The sequence below is a fragment of the Eriocheir sinensis genome, chromosome 15 (assembly GCF_024679095.1).
Source record: "Eriocheir sinensis breed Jianghai 21 chromosome 15, ASM2467909v1, whole genome shotgun sequence".
NCBI lineage: Eukaryota > Metazoa > Arthropoda > Malacostraca > Decapoda > Varunidae > Eriocheir > Eriocheir sinensis.
Window position 1 is genome coordinate 11,670,776 of NC_066523.1, and position 19,724 is coordinate 11,690,499.

General features: G+C 38.3%; 1 protein-coding gene across 11 annotated transcripts in view; it reads left to right on the forward strand.

Annotated features, from left to right (window-relative positions):
- The window catches only part of LOC126998905 (nucleoporin NDC1-like), an 81,435-nt gene extending 62,046 nt beyond the window's left edge, over positions 1-19,389 (forward strand). For all 11 annotated transcript variants that reach the window (XM_050861123.1, XM_050861122.1, XM_050861112.1 and 8 more), the window contains 8 exons: positions 1,435-1,664; positions 4,738-4,892; positions 5,983-6,175; positions 8,147-8,343; positions 9,856-9,970; positions 10,497-10,597; positions 14,758-14,906; positions 16,473-19,389. In XM_050861123.1, coding sequence (XP_050717080.1) covers positions 1,435-1,664; positions 4,738-4,892; positions 5,983-6,175; positions 8,147-8,343; positions 9,856-9,970; positions 10,497-10,597; positions 14,758-14,906; positions 16,473-16,539 — 1,207 coding nt within the window. In that variant the 3' untranslated portion in view covers positions 16,540-19,389. The remainder of the gene's footprint in view (positions 1-1,434; positions 1,665-4,737; positions 4,893-5,982; positions 6,176-8,146; positions 8,344-9,855; positions 9,971-10,496; positions 10,598-14,757; positions 14,907-16,472) is intronic.
- The last annotated feature ends 335 nt before the right edge of the window (positions 19,390-19,724 follow it).

Consider the following 19,724-nt stretch of genomic DNA (forward strand, 5'->3'; position numbering starts at 1 on the left):
TTTGGAGGCAAAGTTAAATGATTTTTCACTTTGATATATTGATTTTTGAGTCTTAACAAAAAATAACCTACTATACATTTCAGCGGCGGACAAACGCTGTTTTTCGCAAATATCTCCTAAACGAATCATTGGATCAGTATGATATTTCAACACACTGCCTTTAACACCCGGACCTAATTTATGGCTAATATACCATGTTGCAATATGTGTTATGTTAGGAGCTTACTGAGTGATATTAAGCCTAATCCAGTCATCATATCTAAGGTGTTAAACAGAATCGGACGAGTGTGGGGTACTCCTCTAGCCCCTCCACCAACGCCCCGAACAACCCAAAGACCACTCCTTCCCTACTCCAATATCGCAGTATCCCCCTCCTGGTTGCCCTCTTCACCCCCCTACTCACACCATCCCCCTTCCCCAGCCCGAGGCTGTTGTACAGTAATTATCAACGTGAAATACGTCTTGCCTCCATGGAACTGTACCATGCTCTTAGTTAATAATCATACTATCTATACATATACACGTACATAACATTCTAATATATAATACAGTGATGGGAGAAATAGGGAGGGACACAAGAGTGATGAGGGAGGCGAGAAGTTAGGGGGAGAAGAGGAGGGATAACGAGAGCGAGAAGGGGGAGTAGTTGTGGCTAGGAATAGTTTGGGAGGGTGCTGGGGGGGGGGCACACTTTCCTTCGAATGCGTCAACATGACTCGTCGGTTTGTGTTATTTTCACAAGTAAACTCGTCACATAAGACATATAGTAGTAATGTGGTAGGTTAGCCATAAATTAGGTCCGGGTATTATAGGTAGTGTGCTGAAATATCATACTGATCCATTGATTCGTTTAGGAGATATTTGCGAAAAACAGCGTTTGTCTGCCGCTGAAATGTATAGTAGTGTTTTAATGTTGATCTAAGTATGAAATCTCTTCACCGAAGATTTTTCATACCCCGAAGTTTTTTCAAACAACACCGGGCGCCCGGGCCACGTGTAAGGTGACAACTTTTTTTGTTTTTTTTTTTTTTTTGAGAAGCGGAAAAAAGTAGCGATTATCGCTAGCTTGGTTACAAAAGTAACGAAGATACCGATATTTACTTAAATAAGTAGCGGAGGGCCGATATATATATTTTGTTATCATATATATATATATATATATATATATATATATATATATATATATATATATATATATATATATATATATATATATATATATATATATATATATATATATATATATATATATATATATATATATATATATATATATATATATATATATATATATATATATATATATATATATATATATATATATATATATATATATATATATATATATATATATATATATATATATATATATATATATATATATATATATTTTTTTTTTTCCCGACTACTAAGACTATTTATTTCTTGTTGCAGGGATATAATGTGTTCAAATCGCAAAGGCATTATTATGTCCCTTGGATTTTGTGTGGGCATTCGTTATGCTTATAAATATTTCATTGAAAATGGGAATGTCATAATTCCTGCCCCAGCTCACCCAAGAAAATTGCAGCTCATCAAAGCCAACCTGAATCTTCAGAAACTGAGGGAAGCTTGCAACACCTATGGAGCCAGCAAATTTTCACTCTGCTATTGCACTTTGTTTAGTAAGTGACTACAGGTTTTGTATTTGTAAATTGTTAAAAAATTACAATGGGATGAGTTTGTTTACTGAATGTGTATGATAAGATTGTAAATGAGAGTCTATATTGTGGGTGTTCGAGGGATCATTAGATCCTCAAGACTTGAAAATTTACGTCTTCAGGGCAAACATTTCATTTAGTCTTTGTTTTCGTAGAAACCTACATTTGGCCTGAAAATCAACTTTTTCCCTGGAAACATGCATTTTAAAATTGGAGAACCTTGATTTGAATTTCTTAGAATTTATTTTAAAGATTTTATTTTCTAGAAACTTACATTTACCCTGAAAATCAACTTATGCCCTTTCAACACTAAACATCCTCGGTCTATCCTTAACTCAAAATCTCAACTGGGAAACTTCATATCTCTTCTCATATTAAATCAGTTTCTTTGAGGCTGGGTGTTCTGTACCGTCTCCGCCAGATCTTCTCCCCCGCACAGCTGCTATCCATTTACAGGGGCCTTGTCCGCCCTTGTATGGAGTATGCATCTCACGTGTGGGGGGGGCTCCACTCACACAGCTCTCTTGGACAGAGTGGAGTCTAAGGCTCTTCGTCTCATCAGCTCTCCTCTTCTTACTGATAGTCTTCTACCTCTTAAATTCTGCCGCCATGTTGCCTCCCTTTCTATCTTCTATCGATATTTTCATGCTGACTGCTCTTCTGAACTTGCTAACTGCATGCCTCCCCCACTCCTGCGGCCTCGCCACACACAACTCTACTCAAGCTCATCCCTTTACTGTCCAAATCCCTTACACAAGAGTTAACCAGCATCTTTACTCTTTCATCCCTCACGCTGGTAAACTCTGGAACAATCTTCCCTCATCTGTATTTCCTCCTGCCTACGACTTGAACTCTTTCAAGAGGAGGGTATCAGGACACCTCTCCTCCCGAAATTGACCTATCGACCACTCCTTTAACTCTTTTTTTTTTTCCACATTTGTTTCCTTTTTTTTACGCCCTTGAACTGACTCCTCTGCTGTAATATATATATATATATATATATATATATATATATATATATATAGATATATATATATATATATATATATATATATATATATATATATATATATATATATATATATATATATATATTACAAGTTATTTAGGAAAAAGTAATTTTTTCGAGTTAGTGTAAGTTTTCAAAATGATAAAATCCTGACAATTGCCAACATTTCCCTAGATAGGCTACTTTCAGTTTCACAGATAATTAACTTCTATCCCCCCCAAGTAAGTTTCCTCAAACTGAAAACCTCAGTTGGAATTTTGTGGAATTGTTTACATAGTATCTAGTCTTGGAATTGTAAAACCAGATACAGACATGCAGGCAAAACATCGTATCACAAATTTGTCGTGCAACAAATACACGTGTTGATGGGGCCTCATAACGACATTGTATAATAATCAAGTGAACATAGGTAATACTCTTCAGGGATCACTTAGGTCCTGCCAATAGTCACTTTTTACACGTTGCATCAGAGGATGTTATAGAATGAAGTTACGCAGTGTGTGGATGGGATGTGTATTCAGTGCATATAAACTATCTACACCAAGTGTGCTCAGTCTTATGACAGCTCTGTCTCCTCTCAGCCCTCAGTGTCTGCTATGTGTGAACTGTGTGCTCATGATGATATTGTCCTGCTGTGTATAAACTATTACCAGGAGAACTTACTGGATATCCAAAACACCCAAGCCAATAAAATGCTTTGCAGTGATGTGTTGATAGACATACCCATTAAAAACGGGGAAAACAGTGGAAGAAACTGCCACCATCTTCTTTCCTTAGTCCTCTTCATTGTATGATAATGTAAGTAATTGTATGCAGTAGCAGCAACTGGTAATTTGACCACTATCGCTACAACTTTGCTTTGACTGAGCGAGGTGGGACGCATTAAAGCTTGTGATTCACTGAGGCTCGGCTATGAACTCAACACTCTTTGTCCCGCAACATGGCCTTGTCATGTTATGGTGTTCTGTTTGCATGTCTGAATGAGCAGTTGAGGGATGCTGATTTTATACCAAGATGCTGCAAGATATTTACTTTGTTGCATCCAAAATTGTGATCAAGATTGGTGATTTGGGAAACAAATTTAACTCGGTAGCAGCGATGGGCCAAATTTGTGGCTTTACTGTGCAGTAGCGACGGGCCAAATTTGTGCCTTGATATAAACCCAAAAAAATAGATGATACATAAACTGATCACAAATGCTTTGATATACATTATGAAATGGTTTGTGTGAGAGATGATTTTTTTCTCATTTTTCTCGCTTAGAGGGACCATTAAGAAATGTGATCCCCGATGCTACCAGGTTAACTATTGATGCTCCAGCAAACTTAATCTTCTGACACCTTTTCTAAATCTTTAAATGGAAGCTTTCATTCACATTCTGAGTAAACCCCCGAACACTTGCACCATCTCCATCTTCGACTCTGACCTCTGGGTCCTTTGCTGTCTTCTTCTATTGTTTTATTTTCTTTCTTGCATCTGCAAGCTACTTTGACCTCTTTGACTGTCGTCACATTCTCAGAAATGGCAGAAACATTGTGGTAGCTTGGTATTAGGTACGTGCCTGGGGAGTGTGACATGAGACCAAGGCAGCGCAGCCTCCCTTTACCAAGCTCAGACGGGCACTGAGGCTGCATGTGTGTGAGCCTGTGTATAGAGAAAGATAGAACTAAAACGGCAGCAGTTTTTCGAAAATAATTGTATTTATCGATGTATTACATGCCCAGTACATACCACAAGGTCGAGTATGATGCGTGGGGGTTCATTATGTCGTTAAGAAAGAAAAACTAACACAAATATAAAAAAAAATCCATATTTAGACTGAAAAAGCATACGCAGCTGAGGAATAATTTTCTCAATTTTTTGTTTTTGACTGGTTTTCAGTTTTTTTTGCCTAGCTGACCCCCGTAAGTTATATTGAACAGTTAAGTTCTGACACCCTTTTAACATTTGTGATGTGGTAATATTGTATACCACGACTAGTAGGACTACAGCAAAGTAATTAATATAAATTTCTATTATTTGCAACAGGTGTTTTGCTGACTGGTTTATTTGGAAGGGGAGACTGGCGAGACATTCTGCAGACTTTCACCTTCCCATTAGTGGCAATGATGGTTCTTTCTGCAGTGCTTTTGACTGTCACCCTCTTCCTGTTCTCACAAGTTTTCCAGATTTTTATTGCTGAGGTTTGTATCGTTTAAAAAACTTTGTTGGACTATTATAAGGTTAAATGATGTAGGAAAGACAGCTATGTAAGATCTTAAAAAGCATAATGTGGAAAAACATTATGTGAACAGGTCAAGGCTCAGCTTAAATGATGAGGTGAACAGAGGGTGTGAAAAGTAAAGAAATGTGGGACTATGGAGAGTAGGTATTTGTGTGGACAGGAAGTCAAAATGGAGACTTTTGTCATGTCAGTTTCCTTGGGTGAGCCCTAATGAGGAGGCTCCAAAATCAATGATTAGATGAAAAATTCAGACAAACTTCTTTGCTTTGATTAAGGGAGGCAATTCAGATTATAAATCTGGTTTATGCAGTATATACATTGACCTTTTCACGCACCATGACACGATTTGCGGCAAAACAGAATCATTTACACGAGCTTTTGACTCGAATCTCGTCAAAATTTTTTAAAATTCGCCAAAAAATAAAGTATCTTTCAGAATCGCATAAAACATTTTTGCATCAAAGATTGAAGCAAGACCTATAAAATAAACTAATTGTCAACTCTCCTGTGCCATTGGATTTGAAATGATAATTGCCCGTGGTTTAGTTGCCTCTCAGTAATCAGTCTGTGAGCACGACTGTCGTCCCTTTATTTATTTATTTTATTTTTTCCAGTTGGTAAATTTCGCTATTTATTTGCATTTCTTGATTTTTTTTTCTTTCATAAGGCAGAATAATCTCTTCCAAAACCAACGATATATAATAATGCCAGGAAAAAAGAATACTCGTGGGTGAAATTGAAAAAAAATTCGCTGCACGGTCAGGCCATTCCGCGAGGCCCCCTAGGGAGCCCCAGATGGATGTTGCAGTGGAAAGAGAAACTTCTTAAACATTTGGTGCATGAATGGGTTAAATATAGTCTAGTTGAAAAATAACCTCAAGGGAAGTACAATTCAATCTTAGATTATACTTTACTATTTAATAGTGTTAAGATTCATAACAGTAATCATGTTTATGATATAAAGTCATGGTTAATATGTTGCATTTATTTAGAGTTAAAAATCGTACAAGAATGCCAAATAAATACATTCAAGTTTCATATTTTGCCAGCCCATAGAAATCCCCCTTACCAGTGGTGAGGAGAGCAGCCCTAATACAGAGGAAGATTCTTGGCGCTTGTGTAATGCTCTCAGCTCATCAGGACTCCTCCAGCTCCTGGCATTTTGGGACCTCAAGTCACTTGCCTCTTCAGACCCAAGGAACTACCACAGGCGTGCTCAAGTGTTTATGATTAGTCATCCAGGTAATTTGCATCTCCATAATCCGTATCAGCATAATCATCATGGACCCATTTTTCCCATTCAGGTAGGATGTGAATATACAGTGGAACTTTAGTTTTCAAATGACTCACCTTGAGCAAATCAATTTCTGAACATATTTTCCAAACAAAAAATGCTCCAGTGTCTGAACAGAATCTTGGTTCCTGAACAGGCTAGCCAGCAATCATGTGCTCTGTGAGCTGAGATATATGGTACCTGAGTTGGTTATGCTGCAGACTCCTCAAATTCACAGTGCCTCTTCTTGAATTTTGTATTTTTATGCAAAATATCAAATAAGCCACCATTTCATTTAGATTTTACCTATTTACAGTCAGTCCTCGAATTATGACTGGGTTTGGCTCCGACAGACAGGTTGTAAGTTGAATTGTTGTAAGTCAAAATTTACATTAAAAAATAAACGAATATTATTCAAATGTTCCACTGTGGATAGAGCATTGTTCCAGCCCCTCTTATGCTCCCCCCCTACACTACCTGTCTTCACGTGCAGTGCATTTCAAATTCCTAGTGACTGTTGTTGTTGTGAAGATGTGCCTTCAGGGTTGGTGCTAGATCCTGTCAAGTTGACCTGAGCTGCTGGAAGGTCATTGTACACTTGAGGGCTTGGAAGGCAGTGTTGGTGCTGAGAGAGTTAATGCCCAGTAGATCCTCTAGGCTTGGCCTGTGAATGTTGAACCTGGTTGGGGATGCTTTGTGGTTAGTGCAGAGGGAGTGGAATCTTGGGGAATGAAGCAGGATGTGTTCTGGTGTGTCAGGCTGTGTGGGACACCACGGCCAGTGTGGGTCCTGGACCATGTTCAGCCAGTGTAGGTGGGCATTGAGGCATGTGTGGCCAATCCTCAGACATGGGATGGCTGGGGGGAGTAGTTTGCCAGCGCTGGGTGGGTGAGTGTCCATAGCATCTGAGGTTTATCTGTCTTACGTCATATGTCAGTTTGGTGGTCGACTGTCTGTTGGAGGTCTGTCTTAGGTGAGTCAGTAGGTCACTCTGGTTTGGAGGCCTGTATTAACTGGGGATGGGAATGTACCAGGTTGGTTGTTTAATTCACCTCAGTGTTGCCCACAATGACCATGTTCAAGGGCAACCCACTGGAGGTGCACCTGTCCACTCCCTGAGGTTAGCCGGTAGTATGAGGTTTAACCACTCCCTCTACAAGTCTTGGTCTAGGTCGTGAGCAATGCACCAGTAGTAGTGGTAAACAAACCTCCAGAGCAAGCAGGTCACCTTGCACAAGGTGCTGTTGTTACAGTATGGTATGAGTGTATATTGTATGGTATATATATTACAATATGGTGCTGGTCCAGTAGTATGTGGTAAACATGTACTACAAATCTGGAAACAACCAGCAAAACATCTTCGTAAAAATTAATAAAGGTCAGGATTTTGAAATGGGGTGCATCATTGATGAAGGTATTAATGGTAAGTTTTGGTCTTAACCCCTTCACTCCGGCGACGCTGACGTCGGCATCCAACGCCATCACCGTATGGAAAGGGTTTTAGTCCTCTTCTAAACCTCTTAATCCTCTTCTGTTTCTTCGTAATCCTCTTCTAAACCTCTTAAGAGGAAATGGAAGAGGATTAAGAGGAATTTAGAGGAGGATTGAGTGGATTAAAAGAGGATTAATCCTCTTACATTTCCTCTTGATCCTTTCCATACTGTTTCATATTTCATAAAAAAGAGTGAAGGATATGGGTAATGTTCTTAATGTCTTGTACTTATGCTGTGCACCAGAAAGTACCCAGACATTAAAGAAACGCAAACAAATCAAAAGCAAAGGAATACATCTTAAATTGTCATTATAACATTTAATTTTGAATTATAACTCCCACACATAGGCTTCAATTTATCTAATGTTTTCCTTTCTTATCTATGTTCTAAGTAGAAATTGGATACTGATGTACTGTTCATTGTTGTAACTAGTGTGTATGACTTCAGGTGGCCATCCTCGTAACTGGTTGGGGATCATGAATCCATCTTTGAATCTGATTCGCAAGTTTACTGAAAGACTACGTAGGCACAATTGCCCCGAAGAGCTCCCTAAAGTAACTCCTCCAAATCCAGCTGGAACTGATATTAACAAGAATGAAGTTGCCAAACCACAACCCACCTCTCTTAAAACAAGAATAAGCAAGGTATGCATTTGATCTTGTTTAGCAGGAAGGTGTTCGATTGACAGAAATAAAGTGAGGTAAGTACAATATTTCATATATGCTGTTCCATTTGGATGTATTTAATGTATTTGCTGGTAGTTTGTCATGTTTGTAGTGGTCTGATATTCTGATAACTTCAACCTTTTCTTGGTTACTTTCTGTAACATTTCAGTTTTCAGACTACCATATTTTGCGGTGTATAACGCACACCTTTTTCACTAAAAAAAATGCTAAAAAGTTACCACTGTGCAGTATACACCGAAGGTACAAATTTTGATTTATTTATTTTTTTTTTTTCCGGTCTGCCTTTTTCCACTGTAATTTTAATGCTTGCAAGGGGATTTATGGGCCAGTGACCTGACTCCTGATAAGCCTTCTCTTGCTTCCAGAAGAGCTCTCAGTGTGAGTGCAATTAGGAGAGAGCTGAAAGTGACTTCTTCAAGCTTCGAAAGTGGCATTAAGGCACAGTCACATACGCTAGTTTCTCTGGAATTTTGTGCAGAAATTCAAAGTCGGGTGCACTTCACGGGAAACTCGGCGAAATTTTAGTCAAAATCTCGGCCACCAACATGTTAATTATTTTCTCGTGAGGTTGGCAAGTTGTGTCACAAGAAAAAGAACAGCGTGTCAGCTGATCAGCACAGTAACTATCCATGTGTATATTCCAGTACCACAATGAGTTCCACGAAGCTAGATAAGCTTGGAGTAACTTGGTTGAGTAGGTCTTGGACCTGAGTCATGTCCAAGCGTAGCCACTGCTTTACTTTTGAACTCCAACCACTTGTCTTTATCAGGAAGGTTGAGCCCCATTATGGTGCAACCTTGCTTTGGTGGCCATCCTGTAGATCAATTTAATTTTGGTGATGGTGGAAGTGATAACTTGCAATGCCCTTTCTCTTATCTCTCCCTCCATACCACCATGTTTACACATAACTGATCCAAGGTATTTAAACTCATTGACCTCCTCCATTTCTTCACCATTCAAAATTATTTTTGCATTCTTTTTCACATTCAATTCCCACTCTATATGGGCATACAAAATCTACGTCACTTCTACTTCGTTCACAAACCATCGCTTAACTTTTGTTGACATTTACTTTCAGCTTTCTCCTTTTACAGACACTATCAAAAACACTGACCAAATTTTGTAAGTCACTTTCATTTTCTGCAATGAGCACTTTCATCAGCAAACAGTATCGAATTCAGTACCCACTTCCTTCCCCCAGCGAACATTTTTACTCCAACTTCCCCAACTTTGCCCTTCATTTCTCTAATAACACCATCCATATAAATATTGAAACAACCAACCCTCCCCATTAATCAGGCTTGGGACCAGCTCTTAGTTGGGCTGGCTTACCCCCAAGAGGCTACTGTCCCATATTAACAGGTATTGAAATCATTAGATTACCTAAGTAGCTGAAATTTCAGCATACATGCTCCTGTGAAATCAGACAAATATGGTTATTTTTTATTTTTTATTTATTTATTTTCCAGTTGCTTCAGAGTCTTAAGAGGTACCAAATCTTTGGTTACTTTTTGAGTGAACTACCTGATGCTGTAAACAGAAGCATTTTTGTGGAAGCACTTCCAGTCATATGGGCAGTACATGGTAAGTATAATCAAATGACTATAATGAATAATATATATATATATATATATATATATATATATATATATATATATATATATATATATATATATATATATATATATATATATATATATATATATATATATATATATATATATATATATATATATATATATATATATATATATATATATATATATATATATATATATATATATATATATATATATATATATATATATTATATATATATATATATATATATATACACACACACACACACACACACACACACACACCACTAAATTCTAACCGGGACTTTAGGAAAGGGTGTCTCCACCCTTTAACCTTCTTGAGTGACAGTGCTCATAATCAATATTATGGTTCACGACAAACGTTACTGCAATGATATATGAATGATAATGGGTTCCAAACCCCTCGGCCATGTTTTCTTCTATATTTTTTTTCCATCTCCACCTATTACTTATTTGTTCAGGAATCATGTTGAAGAATATAATTTTGACACCTAATTTCTTCCTTTTAGCTCTGGGAGATTTAGCTGCTGCATCATTCACAGAAGACAAGTTTGGTGTCGTGCAAAGAAATATACCGGACATCCTGATGGCCTTCACACAGCTACAGAAAGTGAGTTTTGGATCTATGCATCTGTCTGATCTCTTTTAACAATAGGTTTGAGTGGGGAAAGTTTAAGGTGATTGCTCATTATATTGACATGAACAAATTAGTGGCTTGTGAAATGTCACATGATATAACTGTGGGTGGTTGTAGATTAGTAGTTTCCTCTTTAAATTCATCATCATCATCATTTCATCGACGCCTGCTCCTAGGAGCTCCCACCAGGGGATGGCCACGGTAAAAGAGCTTCCATCTTTCTCTAGCCAGACACTTCCTCCTTGCCTGCTCAAAGTTTCTCAAAGATCTTTCCCCCCTCTCCCTAACATACTCTTGCACCCTATCCCTCCATTTCACTGGAGGTTGTCCTCTAGCATTCGCTCCATGTGGCCAAACCACTTTAAAGTCTGTCGCTTCACTTCTTCCACCACTCCACACTTCTTCCCTTCACCCCTGTGACACATTCCAAAATGCTCGTACACACTTTCATTACTCATTCCATCCATTCTACTCACACCACAAGCACTCCTCAAATAACTCATTTCCACTGCCTGCATTCTAGACCTCTGACTTTCATTCCAGGCCCACATTTCACTTGCATATGTGAGGGTTGGTACTATTATTGTATTTCTCAAATCCCTCTTTACCTCCATGCTCACACTTCTGCCATTCATGATTCGTCCCAAAGACCCTACCACCCTTCTTCCTTGCAATACCCTTTCTCTTATCTCTCCCTCCGTACCACCATGCTTACACATAACTGATCCAAGGTACTTAAACTCATTGACCTCCTCCATTTCTTCACCATTCAAAATTATTTTGGATTCTTTTTCACATTCAATTCCCACTCTATATGGGCATACAAAATCTACAACCTTACTTCTACTTCACTCACAAACCATCACTTTACTTTTGTTGACATTTAATTTCAGCTTTCTCCTGTTACAGACACTATAAAAAATACTGATCAAATTTTGTAGGTCACTTTCATTTTCTGCAATGAGCACCGTGTCATCAGCAAACAGTATCGAATTCAGTACCCACTTCCTTCCCTCATCAAACAGTCTTACTCCAACTTCTCCAACTTTGCCCTTAATTTCTCTAATAACACCATCCATATAAATATTAAATAACCATGGTGACATGACGCACCCATGTCTTAAGCCCACTTTTATCTCAAAAGGTTCACTTGTTTCTCCGGTAATTTTGACACATGCAGATGCATCCTCATAGAAAGACTTTATTGCACTAAGCAGTTTTCCTCCCACACCATAAATCTTTAAAACATCCCACAATGCAATCCAATCGACTCTGTCATAAGCTTTTTCCAAATCCATGAAGGCAGCATATAGTTTCTTTCCTTTTGCTATTATTTTTTCTTATTCCATCCTGAAGGCAAATAATCGATCCACACATACCCATTCCTTCCTGAAGCCTCCTTGTTCTTCACTGATTTTCTCTTCTGTAAGTCTTTGCACCCTCTCTATTATGACTTTTCCATATACCTTTCTGGGTATACTCTATAGCTCCCACATTCCCCTCTTCTGTCCTTCCACATGTAAACTGGGACAATGATGGCTTTTGTCCATTCTGCTGGCACCACCCTCCCCTCCCATGCTACTTCACATATCTTCACCATCCATTTAACAACTACATCTCCTCCACACTTCAACATTTCTGCTGATTCCATCAATTCCTGCTGCCTTCCCATTTTTTAATCTTTTTATTGCCTGATTTACTTCTTCATGTGTTATACTTCTTTCTTTATACACTCCTCCTCTACCTCTACTCAAAACTGCTGCTGTTACAGCTGCTGGATGTCCATCCTCAAAATTCATTAAGTTTTTGAAATATTCTCTCCATCTCTCTTTCACAGCTTCCCCGTCTCTCAACATCTTTCCACTCTCATCCATAACTTCATTTATTTTACTTGAGATATTTTCTGCATTTCTTTAGTTTTTTACTTCTTTCCAAAATGATTTCCTGTTCCCTTTATATTTTTCACTTAGTCTTTTTCCAAAGTCTTCATCAACTCTCTTCTTACTTTCTTTTATTGCTTGTTTTAATTTCATTTTGCATTCTCTATATTTCTTTTTCCTTTCCCTCTTTAAATTCATTCCCTCAATCCCCATAGCCGTGAACAGAAATGGATGCATGGAGTTGTTTGCTATCTTATTTAAACCAAATAAGCAGTACATTCTTGTTGCTTTCATTGTCCAATCTTGTTGACCTACATGTTTTTCTCAAATAGCTTATTTCCACTTCACAAACCTGCCAGTTATGCCACATTTCTTACCCATGTTTAAAAGCCATGGACCAGTTTTGATAGATTTGTAGTCTCATTACTCCGCCATAGCTCCCTTTTCATCTGTCTCTTTATTTCTACCTCTAACTTCATAATTAGACCAGTGACCCACCTCCCTTTCACTTCTCTTTCTTTCCTATCCATCCACACTCATTTTGAAATCTAATACCTCAAATCCTTAAGGGTGTGTCCAGTCATTTACTCTTGGGGGTGACATCAGATTTAATTCTATAGTTTAGGTAAAATTGTATGCAGCAACTCTTGCTAATTAAGTATTATTCCTGTAGTTATTACATCAACCCCCTGGAAAAGTACAGGGTAATATAAAGAAATACGCAATAAAAAGGTGTAATTTCAAGTTCGCATTTTGTTGAACCAAGCTTACCAAAGTGCCCCCTCTCCCTCTCTAGTGAAAGAGTAATGTTTGTAGTATGTTGTGCTTAAACTCAATTTTTGGGTACCTCTCTGATAGTGTTTATGAAATTATTACTTACCAGTACTTCAGTAAAGCAGTGATTTTGTGGGAAAAATTGTAAGAAATACGTGAACACAATATCTTTATTTTCTTTCTTACCAAAAAAGTGATGTAATTCCTCTTCAAAACTAAACAAAAATTATATATACATTAAAAAACAGGGGAGTTACCCTATCACATAGTAGAAAAAACAACTTATGAGAAAGTGGCCATTTAAAGGTGGCCTTGCCATGAGCAGCCATTTAAACATTTAAAAGCCCCCAGGAACATAGTCATCCCTCTCCTCCATTTTCCTCTGCTTCACCACATTACTCCTGTCTCTTGCGTTTTTCCATCACCACGTTCCAGGTGAGTCCGTGATTTTTGTGACAGGAAACCCAGGGAGATATCCAACACTGCTTTCCTTGTAGCCTACATTGTAATCACTCACTGCTTTTACTATGGCGTACTCCAATATTTGTTCGTTTGCGTTTTTGTCCTTAGAGCAGTAGGCTATCCCCATTAATGAGAGTGCAAATGTTTGTTGGAATTCTGGGTCTTCCTGAGCGAGCAGGCTGACAAAAGTTTGTCTTGTCAATCTCATATATTCACCAAACACTCTTTGCCTCATCTCTGTTGGTAAGGTGAAGTGGGCTTTCATTGTGTTATGGCTTGGTGGAGACTCCTTGGCAATGGCCTGTTGGTTAAAACACGAGGTGTCTGGTGTCTTTGGGCACAGTGCATGCTGGGAGTTCTCATCAAATGATCAACAGTAAGGAAATTATGAATGTATGTCTTCCCTCCCTCTGCCTTTCTGGGCATTCTTGCGAAGCTTCTGGATATTTTTCTTCACTCCACCCATCTTGCCAGCTTGAAAGCTTCAATGCCATGGGATAAAAGGCAGGTAGAGTCCCTCTAGGTCATGGACATCCTCCCTCTGCTTTGGAGTCACGAGTGACTGCCTCCTAGCCTTGCTCTCACAGGCCTCACACTAAGTAAAAGTCCTAAACTTCCAAATAACTAATTATTTTTGTTAGAAGCACAAGTTTAATGCTTCTTGGTTTAATGCACAAAATAGTTGTATTGATTCATGATGGGGGTGCCGGCGGTCACAATAATTTTATCGATTTTATTAAAAATAAGACTTAGAAAGGACTTACAACCATGAAAATTCTTGGGTAGATTGCCACCATCAAAGACACATTTTCAAAACTTATCCAAATATTGACAATATTTCAGAAATTATCGTATAGCCTATTGATGCCGGACACATACTTAAAGTCATCCACCACCTCTTATTTTCTTCCAAGACTCTTGTTAGCCTACTAATAATTTCATTCTCCTCTGCTCAAGGGAACAGATAGACATTTCAGCCTAATACTTGTTATTGTGAAAATGTGATTTATTTATCAGGTACTTGATAATTTGGGGCGTGCTACAATAACCAGAAGAGCAAACACAGCAGGAAACTATCAACTGGAACTAAAGCTGAGGAAGGCACTGAGAGCATCCTTGAGGTCAGCTCTTTACACCATCACCACCACTTTTGGACCAACAGTGCTGTGAGTAGAAAAACACTTTCCTGTTATTAACTAAACCCCAACTTGAGGAAATATCCTGGAGTTATCACTGTAGTTTACCTTTACTTCCATAGCCAAGGCTTCTGCTTTGCTTAATGGTGGTATCATATTCAATGAAGCAGAGTTATTTTTGTTCCCAGAGTTTGCAGCAATGCTTGAAGCAAGCACTGAAGTTTTGGAAACTAGCAGTCCATGGTGGCAGCCTTATTTGCTTATATTAGGATTGTTAGCAGAAAACTGAAAGATGTAACAGGATTGTTGATGAATTTTACAGGGTAAGAGGAGAAAGTTTAAAGTAAATGCAAGTAAAAGTAAAGAAGTAGTAATTGAAAGGGCAAGAGAGAAGTTGATTGTTTTTTCAAAGTTTTACAGAGTGAGGACTGAAAGTACAAGTGTAAGATCTGGTTGGAGGAAGTGACTGAGTTTAACCCTTTTCTTGCCACACGCTCGCAGCGAGCACTAGCGTAACTTGCCGGTGGTGCTAAACGCTTGCTGCGAGCTCCAGTCACACTCAAATTTCCCGCGTATGAGTGTTCCAACACTATTTCTCACCACACAGTGTTGCCAATTCAGTGGGTTTTCCACGAAATTTGGTGGAAAATCATATCAGCCTAGCGCGGAAAATCTATGGACGAGCAACTGGTGAATGATGTTGACCAATATAGCGACATTTTTGCATAGCTTCATCTATCACATGACTGATCTTAAGGTTTTGGCCTCCTCTTTCCAATGGTGTTTTTGTTTTGTAGCTGTGATGAATAGTTTTTGAGATACAGCGGTTAAAAGAGACCCCCTTCCCCACTGGGGTGCCCGAGCGCGCCTGGGGGGGACAGTGTCGTTGTGAGCGCTTAGCAAGGAAAGGGTTAAGTATATAAGGATGGCTTTGTGTAATCATGGGGGCATGGAAGGAGAGCACACTGAAAGGCAGACAGATATGAAAAGAAATTTGAGCATGGGGGTAAAAAAGGATATAAAAATAGCATTATCCTTCCAATCTTGTCTTATGGATCAGAGGCATGGATGTGCAATGTACCACAGCAATCGTGAATACTTGTAGTGGATATTAGCTATATTACATGAGGTGGATGTGCTGTCAAGATGGAATGAAGAAAGTAATTAATATGTATATGAGAATTTAGGTATGGGAGCAACAGCAAAGGTGGAGCTAGTATTAGAGCTGGCAGGCATGGGATTAAATGTGCTGAGAGGAATTGCCAGAATGGAAAATTAGAGATGCTTCTGCCATGGCCGTTCTTGTGAAGGAACAGGACATTGGAGATAAAAAAATGAAACAGCTAGATAGATAACCAAGGCTATTTTCCCACTTACCTTCAATGTCTTAGATGGAAAACCCTACAGATAGAAAAAAAATTAACCCTCCAGAGAAAAAAATTGTCATAGTAATCATACGTTTAGGGAAAAGTACAAATTGACAATGTCCACATTGAAGATTGAATGTACAATCATAACTAACAACAGTTATCAATACTACTGTTAATGAAGATAATAATGAAGCTGATAAAAATGTGATTTTTGTTCTTTCCACAGAGAGATGCAAGTGTCTGCAGACTGTCAAAATAAGCTTAAATCATACTTGGAATTCAAAGAAGGATGAAATATGGTGGAAAATTTGTCTCCAGACCTGCTTTAATTCACAGATCATCTTGCATTTTTGGCAGTGATTTGGATAATTTAAGGCTTAACTGATGCAAACTGTGATAATAAGCATATTCATATCATATTAGCAAGCAATGAACTGTTTGGACAGTATTTCCAGGGAATGAGCACTGATCATAATCCTTGTTTAAGTAGTGATTTCCTGACAATGAAATCACTGTAGTAAAATGGAATAATATTCCCCAATCACTCCCAATAGCTTTACTCTTCAGTTGCTTCTCAAGTGGAAAAACTTGACATCACTAGTACATATATTTTTGTGGTACTGAAAGTGTCAGGTAAGTTTCAAGGCATTATTTGACTGTTGTATACTCTTTGTATGTACTTTTGAATCTCGCTGTTTGTTAAACGTGGTTATTGGTGAAGGCAAAATATCCAAGAATTCCTCGATTGTGAACATGACAGGACATGAAGGCAAGTGAGCCCACCTTTGCGAATGGCGAGGTTTGACAGTATTTATTGTGTGACTTGAATTAACTTTTGTTTTACTTAATTTTATAAGCAAGCTAACAAACAAACTTTCCTCCTGCCGTTTTTTGCTAGTCTAAACTTGATCCTCTTCCTTTCATTCTTGTTTTGTAATAAGTGAAAGAAAATTGTAGCAATAGCAGTGTGTTGCTTGTGTCATGTTATGCTTAAGGTGTTTACTAAGGAGTAATGTGAAAATGTTTACTTTTGGTTGCTCTGTAGGTGGAATGAAGTTTTCTTTTCTTTGGCAGTAGGCATTTTTTGCCATTTTTGTCACAACCTTATTATGACTACTGTGTAGTATGCGTATGCCAAAACGTTATAATAGGGAACAATACTGTTGCTGTTTGTTTAGCTCAGTATTCAAGGGTCCAAAGACACCACAGCACATTAGTTTGATTACATATTTTACAAATACTCTCGAGGAAGCAGCATACCGGTACCAGCTCTACTTCTGCCTACAAATTGCACAAAGACTCGATATAAGAATATCATATTAGTTATATTTTTACCTATGAGGATGTGTGTGTTAACATACTTGCTGTACAAGGTTTGATAGAAATATATTTTATCAAAGGGTGACACAATACTATCTTTTCATAGTCCAGTTCCACTTATTATAACTAATGGGGCTTGATTACCCCCATTATGACTGGGAAGAAATTGGTGGGGTTGTGTCACCTGCAGTTTTAAACCATCCAGATATGCGGATTCATCATCTGTTGATAAAAACTTGTTTTCACAATATATGTCAACTGCTGGACCCTAAAACTTGGGCTCTCGAACTACAGTTCACATTATATCTCATTGTACCTCTTTTATATACTAGTCTGATGATAGCAGTGGGAGAGGTAGAAGGTAAAGGTAAAGGTTAAAAAATATCGAACGTGTTTCCAAGTTTCTTGTACCATAGATGACAAATGGTAAATCATGTTTATGTACTTTTTCTATTTCCATTTTGGATTTATATTTTGTATTACGGTTACATGACCAAAACAGAATGATTTTGTACATTAGCTAACAAAGTTTGAGAGCTACTGCCCTAGAGCATGGCATACATTACTGTTGAATTTAACAGGGAGTACTTGCAGGTGATGTAGATCTCCAAAGGGCACTCAGGATTGTTCTGCAAATTGCTACCAGTATTGTTAACCTGGTGCTCAACATCTTTTTCTTAAGCTTTTTAATGTGGTTTCCTGTTGGAAAGGTAGGGTAGTGAAGTTCATCTCAGGTTCATAGTTTCCTCATTTTTAACCCGCATAGGGAACTGAGTGTGCTTTAAGATATGTAGTGGCATATTCAGCTTTCTGTAAACTTTGAGATGAGAAAAGGAATGAGCCATTTGTCTTCCACAGTAATGCACATGGTGCATTAGACTGTAGTAGTCATATCAGTCAAGTTCTCTTCCTTTCCTACCCACCTTTACATAAAGCTGTGAAACACGGCTACAGTCAGTCATGACAATTAATTGATACTGATGGATACTTTTCCATTAATGACTATGGTGATTGCTTACAAAGATGAATATGATGATTGTTAACCAATTTCATGTAAATGCAAGATGTATAGGGGAGTGCTGACAATACCTCCACATTGCAGTATTGCTTCACACACCATCCCATCATTTGTGTAGTCAATCTTTGAAAACAGGATTCTGTGCCATGTGATTGTGAGTTGCAGTACCATGACTGCCTACCCCAGTCAGTCAGTCTCTTCCCTCCCCACTGATATGGTCAAATAATTCAACAATTTGTCTGGCATAGGTTTAGTTAGGACTTTCAAATTTAATACAATTACTACTTTTGTGGGTATAATATACAATAATAATTTCAAAGTTCAAAGCAGAAATCAAGTTGTATTGATAAAATGTTTGAAATACTTGTACAAAAGATCCTTGACTGTAGTGTGCAATGCACCTACCCTTTTTATGGAGCAGACATCATCTGGCTCAAGGCTAAGCTCCATTTGTTGAAGGGCTTGGCTCGGTTAAGTCTGTTAATGCATATGAAAGGACAAAGATCTCAAAGCTTAATCTTCCTAGTTGAAATGTTCATCAATATTGCATTTCATCAGGAAACATTCAAGGCATCAAGTAGATTTGTACCTAAGCTACAGAGCACTTTTTTTTCATAGTAAATGAAACAAAACATTTCAACTTGAACATAATTTGAAAAAAAAAGAAAACAAGCATTTCACTACTTTCACCAACCTGCAGATAAAATCATACGCAAGATGTGACTTAAGGGCCAAATTGTCAACTGACCAATGTGAATGTAGCTCTGTCAGCCATAATAAAAGAATAAATTCTAACTTAACAGACCATGTGTTGTCCAGGTTAGCAATCATTCAATCAGGGCATATGCTTGGGGGGGAGGGGGGATGCCCCACCCACCCCATGATGTCAAGCCTGGGGGTTCTTCCAGGCAAGTCTCCATGCAGGCCCCCTTCTCATCTGAGTAACTCCTGACAGGATCTATTGACTTGTTCAAGCCACGAACTTTGTGAGTGCCCCCTTGGCCTCCACCACTCAGGATTGTCTCTTACAGAAACAACCTGATGAGCAGGGTCAGCTTCTGGGTAGCAAGCCACACTCCCGTATAGTCAGAGTTAGCGTCGAGGGACTATGCAGGAAAGACATGTCGAATCAGTCTCACA